The sequence below is a fragment of the Macaca fascicularis genome, chromosome 9 (assembly GCF_037993035.2).
Source record: "Macaca fascicularis isolate 582-1 chromosome 9, T2T-MFA8v1.1".
Lineage (NCBI taxonomy): Eukaryota > Metazoa > Chordata > Mammalia > Primates > Cercopithecidae > Macaca > Macaca fascicularis.
In genome coordinates this window covers 137029298-137043395 of record NC_088383.1, presented here as the reverse complement: position 1 = coordinate 137043395, position 14098 = coordinate 137029298, and the positions used below count along the sequence as shown (strand labels likewise).

Here is a 14098-nt window from a genome sequence, read left to right as displayed (position 1 = left end):
TAGGATGGCTTTAATCAAAAAGACAATCACAATGTTGGTGAGGATGTGGAGAAATTAGAACCTTATGTATTGCTGGTGGGAATGGAAAATGGGGCAGCTACTGTGGAAAACAGCCTGGCAGGTCCTCAAAAATGTCAAACAGTAAGTTTATGACAGTTATGAGGTGACCTAGCAATTCCACTCCTAGTATATACACTCCTAGGTATATACCCAAGGGAAATGAAAAAGCATGTCCATACAAAAACTACCACCTGAATGTTCAAGCAGCATTTTTTTTTTTTTTTTTTTTTTTTGAGATGGAGTCTCGTTCTGTCACGTAGGCTGGAGTGCAATGGCGTGATCTCAGCTCAATGCGACCTCTGCCTCCCAGGTTCAAGCGACTCTCCCTGCCTCAGCCTCCCAAGAAGCTGGGATTGCAGGTTCCCGCCACTACACCCAGCTACTTTTTGTATTTTTAGTAGAGACGGGGTTTTGCCATGTTGGCCAGGCTGGCCGCGAACTCCTGACCTCACGTAATCTGCCCACCTAGGCCTCCCAAAGGGCTGGAATTACAGGTGTGAGCCACTGCACCCAGCTAAGCAGTGTTATTTATAATAGCTCCAAAGTGGAAACAACCTAAATGTCCATCAGCTGATGACTGGATACACAGAATGCAGTATAGCCACGCAAGGGAATACTGCTTGTCAATAAAAAAGAATGATTTACTGATTCATGCTACAACATGGATGAACCTTGAAAGCATGATGCTCAGTGAAAGAACCCAATCACAAAAGACCACACACTGTATGATTCCACTTATAATAATGTCCAGAACAGACAAACCCATAGTCAGGAAGCAGATTAGTGGTTGCCAGGGGCTAGGGAAAGGAAGGAACGAGGAGTGACTGCTAATGGCACAAGGTTTCCTTTTGGGTTGATGAAAATGATCTCAAATTAGATAGTGGTGATGGTTGTACAACTTTGTGAATATACTACAATTCACTGAATTGCACCCTTTAAAAAGATGAATTGCACGAATTATAGGTGAATTATATGACAGTAAAACTGTTCCTTTTTAGAGCAAAGGAATAAAAACACAAATACACAGCAGTAAGCATGTCTTGGGGGAGCACCCAGATAGAGGTACATTGTTGGTAAAACCTTGGGTTTACTGTTGGGTGGTGAGTTCACGAGTGTTTATTATGTTATTAAATAAATGCAATACAAGAAGGCCAGGGGTGGATCTCTGTAAAAAGGAAGAGTTAACTCATTCAATTTACTAGGACAATATCCATTAGGCACACATATCAGTGCCTATGTCTTCATGTCTTGAAAAAAGCCAATAAATGTCTTTTTCTTCAACAGGTTATAATCTTGGCCAATACCAAATGGCAAAATTTCAGGGCAGGCTAAATAACATGTAGGCTAAGAATAAAGGGCAACGGGTAGCTATGGTTAAACCTCACTTCCAAAAAGGGAAAGGGTGAAATGAAACCTTTTTCATTTCCAACCTCTCTCCCTCCCTAGTGGTCCTGGCTTGGTCTCACCCATGTGTTTGCACTGAAGGCGGGTGGGACATTTGTAATGAATGGCGACAGTGCCTCAGGTGCACAGGCTGCCCCTGGAGGGCCGGGACCGGGCGGCACCCCTCACCTGCTCTCTCTCCTGCACCTCCGTCAGCATCACGATAGTGTGGGATTTCCATTCCCAGATCATCCTCCAGAAGTCCTCAACCGTGTGGGCCAGTGGCCCCTGGGTGGCGATGAAATAGTCCTTCTGTCGGTAGCCCTTCAAATGGAGGCGCAGAGGTTAACGTCCAGCTTCCTTCCATCCTGGCTCCATTACCTGCTCCCTAAGTTTAGGACAGCCTAAGGCCTAATGAGGAAAACTCTCCCATCTTCCATGGTTGGCACCAGACCCCAGCTGGCACGAGCACTCAGGCACACACCTGACAAGCAGGTCAAGAGGCTCGCTTATCTGAAACCATAACCATCACCATCAGCCCCTGAGGTCATCAACAAATGGGTATTATGAACTGGTAGTCGCCTGCGGCCATCTGAACAGCACCTGGTGGCTTAGATTCTGACATGTTTCTGTGTGTTTCAGCTAGATCAGCATGGAGTCCCCTGGATTCTGGCACAATTTTCTCATCTGAAAATGGCAATATTAACATACACTTGGCTGCAATTCCCCCTTTTGCCCTTCTTCTGCGAACTCCGCTGTGCATGAAGACAGCCTCTGTCTATGTGCCCTGAACACGTAACTGTATTGTCCGCGTGAGTACACAGTGCAGAAATCACACGAGAGAAAGAGCACAGAGGCAATGGGTATATAACTGGTATGTAACAGATATGTAAAAGAAAAATAACTATATATACAAAGCAGAATGAAAAAAGAGCCAATTACTTAGCAGCGAGTCTATGTCCTTCCATTTCCAAAGTCTCCTTTTTTTTTTTTTTGAGAAGGAGTCTCGCTCTGTTGCCCAGGCTGGAGTACAGTGGCGCAATCTCAGCTCACTGCAACCTCAGCCTCCCGGATTCAAGTAATTCTCCTGCCTCAGCTTCCCGAGTAGCTGGGATTACAGGCACCTGCCACCATGCCCAGCTAATTTTTGTATTTTTAATAGAGACAGGTTTTGCCATATTGGCCAGGCTGGTTTCAAACTCCTGACCCCAAGTGATCTGTCTGCCTCAGCTTCCCAAAGTGTTGGGATTACAGGCGTGAGCCATCATGCCTTGCCACTTTTTTTTTTTCTTTTAGGAAAGTAATTCTGCTAACAAAAATGGTTGAGTTTCTGGAAACATGTCAATTCTTTCTCATTGTGAAAACAAGCTAATCAAGTCTGTGTGGTCACGTGTGAAGGCAACACATCTGCATCAACACAACCCAGGCCAGCATACTTACATCTATGAAGGATGCATTGATGTAGTCTGTGTATTCTTGACCCCTTTTCATGGAAAGGATCACTCGGTTAAAGTCATCTGCAAAGCAGTATCTTCCTTTAGTTATTACAAAAAGGGTCCCACCTTGGTAACTTTAATCCGTTGCTACAAGCTTGCAAAATATAGAGCTGATTAATAAAATCACTAGGTAAAGCCAACTCTTGGGAAAGTCTACATTATGAAAGAGGATAATTAAAGTGGCTCAGGGGTATGTTTCTTTTTGAAGGAAAACCCTGAAAACAACCCAATTATCATCTTCATTTTTCAGGAATCGATATAATACACACCAAAATACAAGCACTAAAAATATTGCACTGAAGGAGTAAATGGAATGTGGCTAAGCAAGCAACCTAGGGTGGCCAGCAGGACACCGGGGCTCCAGAAGACCAGGGGCCGGAGTCTGAAGATGGCAGGGCCCCTGGGAGCTCTACTCGCCTACAGTGCTTCGGGAGACCCTGCTGCAGCAGGCCTGCTCACAGCTGTCTCTAGCTGGTGTTTGTTGAGCTGTGACTCCATCCAAAAGATGTCTATAATGAGACACACCCTCCTCCCAAGCGGAGCATCTCCCCCTCCCTCTCTAGTTCCTCGGACCCCTGTGGAGTCTGCTTTCGGGCCGGGTTTCTCAGGTTTCTCTTTTTCTCACTTGGTGAGCCTCCCGACTCTCCCGCCGCCCACTACGTGTGGCCCTGTCTTCTTGCCAGCTTTGCCTCCTCTCCTCCTGCGCCTGCCAGGCCCCCCTTCCCTCTCCCATGACCTGGGTGGCAGACCAGTGTCCTGACTCCACCCTGGGCCCATTTCTTGTCCTCCTCAAGGCCACAGCCTTTTCCTAGATGGTCTCAGCTGAGTTCGCTTGCATGGCCTCGGCCAGGTGGCTCAGGCCCTCTGTGTAAGGGGGAGGTGGGCCTCTGCCCAGGCTGGGGGAGATAAGGAATGAGACAAGGAATCCTAAGGCACCAAGTCGTGCCTGCAGCAAATCTCCAGCTTCTGTGAAACCCTCGCCTGCAATCCAGCCCCAGCTGCCCTCCCGCACCTGCAAGCTCATGTCCTAAGCGGCTTGCCTGAGACCAGAGCAGGACTGTTTGGGTCAGCTGGTGCTTCACAGGTGTCTTTTCTACCTGACACCTGACACAGCACACAGGAGCCCTTAGCCCGGGGCCAGACGACACCCTGCTCTTTTTTTTTTTTTTTTTTTTTTTTGAGATGGAGTCTCGCTTTGTTGCCCAGGCCGGAGTGCAGTGGCGCGATCTCGGCTCATTGCAAGCTCCGCCTCCTGGGTTCACGCCATTCTCCTGTCTCAGCCTCTCGAGTAGCTGGGACTACAGGCACCCGCCACCACGTCCGGCTAATTTTTTGTATTTTTAGTAGAGACGGGGTTTCACTGTGTTAGCCAGGATGGTCTCCATCTCCTGACCTCATGATATGCCCGCCTCGGCCTCCCAAAGTGCTGGGATTACAGGCGTGAGCTACTGCACCTGTCCGCACCCTGCTCTTGATCCTGGTGCACAGGGGTAAGTGGTGAATGGCTCCTCCAGGATAAAAGCCTCTGGCACCAGCCCAACCCCAGTCCCACCCCAGCCATGCCATGGGTGCCTTACATGGGATGATCTGGATGACCCTGGCCTTCTTCATGTTTGCCGGCAAGTTGCCCGTCCTCATGTTCTCCTTCATGATCCGGACATTTGTCAATTTCTGTAGCAGAGAAGGACATAATGACACAGTTAAACCTCTGACACTCCTGAGCACATTGCTCAGTCGAGGACTAGCGCTGCTGGCAAGGGCACCTGCTCAAAGGAAACATCGCTCTCCACCCCAGGAAGCCTCCTTAGCACTGGGAAATAGAAATGTGTGCCCGGCAGGGCTGCCGTGAAGCTCTGAAAGCCACCTGATCCATCTTCCCTTGTAAATCACAGCTCGGATATTGCCCCTGCTTTTTCTGAGGGTCAGTTAAGAGGGAAAGTGATTGAAAGAGGCTTCCTTTAAATGGTCACCTGTTTTCTCCATGTCCTTGGCTGCTTACACCAGAATGGAGAGGAGGGTCAGCCATACTCACCCTGAACTCCTCCTCTAGCCCGATCTTGTCGAAGTGAGTGGTGGTGCCATGCACGGTCTGCAGGTGCTTCTCCAGGGAGGACACGTCCAGCTCTGTGTCTCCATAGAGGTAGTACTCAAGTAAGGCTTGGTAGATGAACGTGTACTGCATCTGCAGAGAGGCCGGGGTGACCACATCCTCAACGCTGCCCTGCAGCCTTGGCCCACGTGGAGCTTGGCAGACCACAGGGGGTGGCTCTCTTCTTTTTCTCTTTTTGCCAACACAAGGAGGTGTGGGGCAAGAGGCAGAGTACCGGCCATGGATAATGACCACTTATGCCCTTGAGTAAGGAGAACGGTAGCAGCAGAGTCTCACATTGGTGAGCATGCCAGGTGCTGTGTACATGCGCTGTTTGGGGGAGTAGGATTGCCCCATTTCCCATGAGGATACAAGGGAAAGATGAGGATGAGGGAGTCCCCAAGGTCCTACGCATGGGCAGGGAAAGCTATGGGGAGGGAAGCCAAAGCAGACCCAGGCCGGTTGCCACGTGCCTATCAGAGCCAGGGCCCTGTACGCCTGTGTGGCCAAGGCATCTGGGTTTGCTTTGGGAGGCTAGACCAGGGCAAGAGGAAGGCATGACTCACATCCGTTTGAACCATCTGAGGGCGCTGATTACGGATTCGAGACACAAATTCAAACACATCCACCTTCTGCTCCGCGTGCATCATGGCCATCATGGCATCGATCACAATGAAGGTGCCCGTCCGGCCCACGCCCGCGCTTTGGGGAAAGAGAAAGATGCTGCGTCGTGAGTCACACTCCTCCCGAAGTAAATGATAGGTCCCAAGATGCCTGCGCACCCAGGTCACTCGATGCAACTTTTTTTTTGGTTAATTAGGAGCAAAGCCATAGTGAGGCCACCAGAGGGAGCTGCGGTCTCAGTAAAGTGATCTCAGGCTGATCCTCTGATAATCACGAACACTCTACTAAGAGGCACATTAACAGCTGGTGCAGTAAGCCCCGGATTAGGCTGCGCGGATAATTTTTCTCATTTACTAAACAGTGTCTTCTTCTTATATGTGTGATTGGCATCCTAGATCTGCCCCCTTGGGAGCAGAGGGGACCTCAGATCAACTATGCAACAGCTCTGGGATCCAGCCTCCCCCTCTGTCAAACCGGGCAAACCAGGTCCCCTGACTCGGGGCATTAAATGGGGCGGCATCTGTCAGATTACTGTTCTCTGATCTGCAGATTCCTCCCAGTATGGGCTACACTGGAGGGGGGGTGGGGTGGGGTCCAGCCTCTGCTTGGCCCCAGCAAGGGAGTGTTGCTCAGACTTGGGGAAAGCCCATTCTGCCAGGGTTCCTGGACAGCTTCTCCTGAACAGCTGCATGACAGGTGCAGAGCGCCTGCATCACTGCGTGCAGGTGGCTTTTGTCCCTGGCAGTGCTGTGATACTCAGGATGAATCTGTCTGTAACAGCTGGACACTTAGTTTCTAATCAAAGTGATACCCTGGTGAGGCCAATCACTGCCAGGAACAAGTGGGGGCTCTCTGTGGACAGGAGACTGTGGCGTGGCCCTGGCTGTACATTTGAGTAATTTTTCGTGTTGTGCAAAGCCCACCCAGATGCAAGTCACAGGCCTTCAAGGCTGTCCTTCCTATCACAGGCGAGGAAACCGAGGATGAAGTGGCAGCTGGCAAAGGGCATCCTGGTCCTCGGACCCTGGTCTCCAGGACAGCGTGGTCTGGAGGACTCTGCTGTGGGGGCCAGTCCGAGTCGTGGTGTGCTCTTCCATAAGGACTTGTGTGTGTTGGGGGGCTTCCTGCAGAAGTCTAGTTTCCCTGGTTTCCATCTTGGTTCCCAGAGGTGACTTGGGATTCCCAGGAAGAGGTGAGGGCGGCCAAGAAGAACCACCCGGAACTCCATTCCCACCATCAACCGGAGCCCCTTGGCTTTGGTGGGTTTTATCGGCTGGGATGAAGAGGGAGCTCTCTGAGCGTTCTCCTGTGGGGTTCTTGGGGCCTGGCTCAGTCACTGACATTTGTGTTCACATCAGCCCTGCCCAAACCTCTGCCCACCCTGATATTGGTCCCCTGGCATTGCCCATATGAGGGTGAGTCCTCCCACTGTGGCCTGCCCTTGAGGGTCCCGCCCCGTGGCCCCCCAGCGTACCTACAGTGGACCACGATGGGTCCAGCGTGCACGGGGTTGAGCATCTTTACTTTCTTGAGGAACTTCAGCATCCCAATGGGGGTAAAAGGCACTCCGAAGTCAGGCCAGCTGGTGAAGTGCAGCTGTGAGACAAGCCTGGGAGCTTTGCAGCTGTCGGGGAGCTGCTGCGGGGGACATGGGGAGATGAGAGTGGGTACAACAATCCCCCCCCCCCACTTCCCCAGCATCTCATTCTGAGGATGCGGTGGGCTCCCCTGTGCTGGGGCTGCATGGGGGAGGGGCCATCTACAGGGGGCCTGCCCGAGCGAGACAGCCTGGCCCTCACCCCTGCCAACTCGGAACACGTGCTGGTTTTGGGGCCACAGGGCAGGGCCCGCAGCAACCGTCCATGCCCAGGTCAGGCAGGGCCGAAGCAGCCAGACTCATCCCCAAAGCTGGTCTGCGTGCTCACAGACCCCCGTGCAAGTGGGCGGTCATGGTCCATTTCGCCTGGACAGTCCCACCCCATGCCTGTGGTGCTAAGTAATCACCAACAGCACATCCTTCCTCGTGCAAAGCTGTCTTACATTTGGGAGAATAGACGATGCAGTCGGCCTGCTCTCTGGAGACTCCCAGACTTGCCCTCAGAGGCTGTCTCAGCTTTCGGACCCAGAGACCATGAGTTTAATTCTCTCGCCTAGATCACGGAAGGTGATACACAGTGTGTTTGGAAGTAGATACGTGTGCATGTGTGTGCACATATGCATGTGTATGTGTGCACATGTGTGCATGTGTGTGTGGGGGTTTATGCATGTGCACACGTGTGAATGTGTACACATGTATGCATGTTTATGTGCACATGTGTGTGAATGTGCATGTATGTGTGCACTCGTGCATGTATGTGTGTGAGTGTATGTGTGTGCACATGTGTGAATGTGTGTGCACGTGTGCTTGTGTGAACATGGGTGGATGTGTGTGAATTTGTGTGAATGTGCATGTGTGTGTGGGTGTATGTGGGTGCACATGTGTGAATATGTGCAGCTGTGTGCGTGTATGTGAGTGCATGTGTGCACGTGTGTGCGTGTGAAAATGTGTGTTGGTGAATGTACATGTGTGAATGTGTGTGCATGTGTGTACGTGTGCATGTGTGATGTGTGTGGGTGTGTGTGCATGTGTGATATGTGCGTGTGTGGGTGGTGTATGTGTGTGTACATATGTGATTGTGTGTGACTGTGTGCGTGTGTACAATTCTATGCGTGTGGGTGTATGTGTGTGCATGTGTGTGCCTATGTGTGGGTGTATGTGTGTGCATGTGCATGCATATGTGTGGGAGTATGTGTACATGTGCATACCTGTGTGTGGGTATGTGTGCATGTGTGCATGTGCATGCCTGTGTATGGGTGTGCATGTGTGCATGTGTGCCTGTGTGTGGGTGTATGTGTGTGCATGTGTGCATGTGTGTGCCTGTGTGTGGGTGTGTGTGCATGTGTACATATGTGTGCCTGTGTGTGGGAGTTTGTGTGTACATGTGTGCATGTGCATGCCTGTGTGCACATTTCTGGGAGAGATGTGAGCAGGGATAGAATGAGAATGATCAGCTCATCCTTTTCCTTTTTTGCTGTGGTTTCTTGCAATCTTAGACACTTATTTTGTGACCTAATTATGCCAATCACTCTATCTTTAAATCCTGACAAAATGGTCTTCTGTCTTTTCTCTATGGTTTTAAACTTTCTTCTACATCTTGATTTCATCTGCTTTGTATACAGATATTTTTACTGATCTCTCTCTTAAACCCTTTGGGGTGGTGGAACTAGCAGGACCCAAGTGTGGAAAATAACGAGGACATTTCAGACATAATTCAAAATGTGTTAGAAACGTGTTAGAAAAAACCCCGCCTCCAAGTTCCAGTGTGTGAAATGTCACTGTGCTACTGAGGGAGGACCCCAGACCCCTCCAATGACTGGTCTTCTTCCTGGAGAGGTCCAAAGGAGTCGCTGGGAATTAGGAGCCCCCAGCACTGCCTGCAGACCCTTGTGCACCGGCCTCTGGTGTCTTGGCCCACTTGCACATCTGCCCAGCACAGCCTGGCCACTGCACCCTCTGAGCCAGGGCCGCGACAGTGCCGGGGTGGGAGCAAAGCACTTCATAAATGCAGAAGGGTGTTAACTCTGGGCATCATGCTCTCTGAGAATGATCTTTCTGGAAGGTCAGCAACAAGAGATGCTTACTGGCTGTATGCAGAACTTCCGGATGGTGTAGTCGACCAAAACCACGCAGTCCTCCACGCACACCCGGATGTTTCCATAGGTCCAGCAGCCTTGGTCGGGCCAGTACTGATGGCACTTTTCCTGCACGGAACAATTTAATAGAAGCAAATAGATCTGTGGGTGCAATGCATCATGACATCCCTCCACCCAACCACAGAAGGCCTCACACACACCAGCTGGAGTCACACAGCTCCCACAGCTGAGAAACAGCAAGTTCACGTGTGTCTACCTCATGAATGGGGAAACTGAGGCTGCATAACTGGTGAAAGGCAGCCTTGAGACTATGGCTAGGATGCCCCAAGGCTTTCTGATGTAGACACCAACAATGTCTCATTTCTTCATTCATTCACGAATCCCATACATTTTATTAACTGACCATCAACCAGTCATGCTGAACCTGTAACCTTCAGAGCTGGGTACCTAACTCCAAATGACCCTCAAGCACCAAGGATGGTGCTTCCCCAGGCATTTCCCACTGGATTCAGCAATTTGTGTTTTTCCTGCTCAGTTCACTAAGGACAAAGTTAATTTGCACCACTGCCAGTCTGCCGTTCAAGAGTGATGAACCTGTGATTGGCCTAATGATCTTCATTTTTCTCTAGCAGGGACGAGGCTGCCGTGGAGTCTGCAGAAGAAGGTGCATTGCTACAGACAGGCCCATTTCTTTACCTTCCCAACCTCTGAAGCAAGAATGACTCAAAATACATGTTTCAGGAGCCCTTTCATTTTGCAGCACCGCCCGCAGCACCTGCCCGGTGGTGTCCTCCATCAGCGTGGACTTCACGAGGGTGCGTTGCTACAGACAGGCGCATTTCTTTACCCCAAACTCTGAAGCAAGAATGACCCAAAATACATGTTCCAGCAGCCCTTTCATTTTGCAGCACCGCGTGCAGCACCTGCCCGTTGGCGTCCTCCATCAGCGTGGACTTCACGAGTGAATGAGGACCCACCTCAAGGGGGAAAAGATCTACTTCATCTGCCAGATAAACATCTCTGGAATGGAACAAGCCTGCCAATCATCGGAGACCACGTGCAGGGAGTGGCCCCTGAGCAGCACAGCTCATGGTCAAGACTCAGGATTAACAATCTTATGAAACAAACAGCATCTGGTATTTAGTAGAGAGCAGCATCGTGTTATGACGGCCACGGACAACTTCCCCCTCCCTACTCCTGGCTCCGGGCAGGGCTGCGGGTCACAGGGCATCTCTGATGCAGCCCAGGGGAACTGCAAATGCCTACAGGTCCCGGTTTGGGTAAGTCTTGGCCCTATGGGGAGCCCTGGGGACCCTCCTGAGCTTCTCATCTTGGAAGGCTCTCCGGTAGGAACTGAGAACGTGTCAGCCTCTCAAGGGCTCAGTGTTGGTGGCTGGTTTTATACCCCCTCCCTCTGCCTCCCTCCCACCCGATCATGAGATGCCAGGGCAGCTGTGTTTTGCAATGCAGAGCCCAGGATGTGGAAGCCAAGGAAACCACAACAGAAGTGTGAGCAATTAAGAAAAAGGGAACTCTATTGAGAAATGATTTCATCTGAATTGGTGAGAATCAGGATGCAGCAGCAGCCCAGCACTGAGTCACAGGAGTGGAAAAATCCAGTAGGAGGCTATGGAGGAAGATGGAGAGAAAATGCCAGTGACATTTTCAGCAGAATGACTGAAAGGGGGAGGCAGGGGCGTCCTTGAGCCCCACTGCTTCTGTGCTGGTCTCATGCTTGGAGCACCAGCCCCAGGAAGACTAGTCCTATGAGCCGCAGGTCACAGGGAGACTCCTGGAGAAGGGTCAGCCTCCTTTTCCCTCGCGTGGGTGTCCTCCTCCATGGCCGCTACAGTGCAGGCAGGGTGAAGAGCCCTATGCTGGGAATCCCCTACTTCCCTCTGTCACTCTTCCCCATGACAAAGGATGACAGAGGCAAGATTTGCAAGGGCAAAGGGGTGGCCCTCCGCAGCCGTGTTTCAGCTCCCCTGAGAGCAGAATGAAAGCCCCCACCCTATTCCTGACCAGAAACGGTGGCTGGAGGCTGCTTCCTGTGTTTTGGGTGGCAATTAGTAAGCTGGCACTGTGGGGACCAGAGCACCTCCCAGCCTGCCCTTCCTGTGGGCGCCTGCCACCCATCTTCTGCCCCAGCTGAGTTCCCTACGGCCTGGCAGTCCCATCTAAAAATGGCAGCCCTTCCCCACAGTCCTCGCTACGATGCCTGGGAACTGCTGGGGCCAGGCCAGCGGATGACTGAGGAGCTCAGGACACAGCAGGCCCTGAGCGGGCTGGGCAGGACACATGGCTCCCGCTGAACTGAGCCTTCAAGCCAGAACACACCAGAAGCACAGCCTCCTAATTGTCGCCCCACCTGTGGCAAGTGTCCCTCCGGCTCCCAGTTCTTCTTTCATTCTGGAGAGTGAGCTCACTGCCTATGGCATGGCTCCCTGCCTGTCACTCAACACCCGCCCCCCCGCCACAGGCTTCCCACAGCCCCCACTTCTCAGCCCTGAATTTCAGCCCCCATTCCTTGCACCTGGGACAGAGCTGGCCCAGCACAGCAGATGCTAATGAGTACTTGTTACATTAGGAAACGAATCAGTTCAACTTTTCTTCTTTGTCAATGATTCAAATTCTTATAATGTACATGCATCCTTTTTTGAATTAGAAACAGCTAATTAAATATATTTGGATGACAAATCAACATTTCTTCAATATACCATGTTTTTCAAATGCATTTCTCTAGTCTGGATAATAAGCGTGAAATCATGTTCATTTCTAGTCTGAGGTCTGCCGCATGACATGCTCAACATCCTAAAATTCTAACTTCTAAGATTCATGTCTCCCACCAGGCAGGCAGAGCCTGGGGCTGGCCGGGGGCCACTCTCACTTGGGAAAAAAGGAAACTCTTGTGTCATCGTGTTATCACAGATTAGATAACAGTGAGATGCTGGGGAGACAGGGGATTTGTTTCGTGATGAAAATGCTGTCAGCCACTGCATGTGTTTGGGTGCTCTCTGCAGTGATAGTGGGAGGAAGGGAGGGAAGTAGGAAGGGGAAGTGGTAAGAGCATCCCCAGCCCGGCAGCAGCAGCTGAAAGGAAGTGATACCGGGGTCAGATGCCTGGAACTCACCTCTTTCCTTTCTTTCAAGTTCGTTAACATGACGATGGTCGCAGACTTTTGCTCCCAGACCATTCTCCAGAAGTCATTAACCGTTTCCTGTTTGGGGCCTGTGTGTAGAGGACAATTCCGAAGTCAAAAGGCATGAAGGGAAGTCGCTTTGGGGTCCCAGCCCCGGCACCCTGGCCATTGGCCCCTGGATAGCTGTTCACTCCCTTCTCAGGCTTGTTGGGGACACACACGTCATACCCTGAAGTGTTCCAGAACCGGTAGGGGCTGCCTGTCCTGCCACTCACCCACTCCAGCTAGGAACTCCTCAGTGGGCAAGATAATTGGGCCCAGGTTGAGTTATGACATTCACAGGTAAGAAGCAGGGTTCAGAGGAGGGCTGGGTCCACAGCCAAGTGTGGGAGAGCTGGTGAAAGCCTTGGGAGAGGCAGAGACTGGCCGGCCTCCCCCTGCATTCCCAATCCCCTCCTTTTTGTCAAAATCTTACTCTCAGCATGGTGCTGTTCAATACGATATGAGCTCAAGTCCCTCCGGAAGGGATCTGACCAACAGACAAAGTGTCACTAGGAGAAAGTCCTCTGCCCCTGTCCACTTTCTGTCTGAGCTGCGGCTATTTTGCAGCCCCGAGCTAAGTGCTTCATGCTGAGGGGGATGGGCCGGGAGATAAGGAAGCCCCTGGCCCTGCTGCTGTCCCACTCTGGCCTGGCTCCCTGTGGGTGTCTGCTGGCAAGAGAGAAACACATGCTTTCATCTGTTTCAGCCAGGATCGTCAGGTTTCCTGGGGTTTCCAGCTGGGCACATTCCTGATGTCCTCTGCATGTGCACATGCGTGTCCTTTTTTCTTAGAGATTCTGCATTTCTAACAACTTCCCAGGTGATTTTGACACACGGTGAATTTCAGAGCCCATTGCCCTAAAGACTCCTGGCCTAAGAGTAAGGAAGTCTGAGGAATCTGGTTTCAGCTCCACTGATACCTAACTGCATGTGCACCAGGTCCTGCAGATGACAACCTCTGGTGGAACGGAGTGATGCTGGATTCAGTACTCAACACACAAGGGAGAGCCAGCCCTGTGCAAGGTGAAGGGCATGTTTTCACGGCTGAAGTATCTTCTTGGTTATGGCCTTGATCTGAAAAGCTACTCACCCTACTACCCACCCCCAAACTTTGGGGCCATGTAGGGCTCAGCCAGCTGAGAGAAATTCAAGGTTACCTGATGCAAGTATTAACATGCTGGAATGGCAGCCGGGGCCACTGCATGCCCTGTGTTCACACCGTATAGGTGTGGGAATAAGTGTGTGTTTCTCTGACTGTATACACATATCCGCTGTGTGAATGGATATCTAACGTGTCTGTTAGGTGTAAACACGTGCACAAAAATCCAATGTAAGTCCTTGGTCTTGTTGGCCTACAGACAAGGAAATGAGAGCTATTCACATCATTTTACCAAAAATACGTTCAGAAATTAATAAAAAGCTTACCTTGAGCTGCTATGAATTTATTCTTCTCTTTGTAACCCTAGAAAAAATAACATCAGATTTATATTTTTTCAGAATTATCTTTGCTGAAAGGATTTGTTGTTGCTGTTAGAAAAGCAATACATATTCACCATGGAAAATTTGCAAAA

At 50.9% G+C, this 14098-nt stretch overlaps 1 protein-coding gene across 16 annotated transcripts in view; it reads right to left on the bottom strand.

Moving 5' to 3' along the window:
• Positions 1-14098, bottom strand: part of PTPRE (protein tyrosine phosphatase receptor type E) — a 182526-nt gene that overhangs the window by 12131 nt on the left and 156297 nt on the right. For 11 of the 16 annotated variants that reach the window (XM_074000828.1, XM_045361738.3, XM_045361735.3 and 8 more), the window contains 9 exons: positions 13953-13989; positions 12477-12574; positions 9334-9453; positions 7127-7290; positions 5595-5730; positions 4972-5121; positions 4517-4610; positions 2884-2960; positions 1633-1767 (listed from right to left, as the gene is read on the bottom strand). In XM_074000828.1, coding sequence (XP_073856929.1) covers positions 1633-1767; positions 2884-2960; positions 4517-4610; positions 4972-5121; positions 5595-5730; positions 7127-7290; positions 9334-9453; positions 12477-12574; positions 13953-13989 — 1011 coding nt within the window. The remainder of the gene's footprint in view (positions 1-1632; positions 1768-2883; positions 2961-4516; positions 4611-4971; positions 5122-5594; positions 5731-7126; positions 7291-9333; positions 9454-12476; positions 12575-13952; positions 13990-14098) is intronic. The other 5 variants (XM_074000831.1, XM_074000827.1, XM_045361737.3 and 2 more) reach the window with 1 other exon arrangement.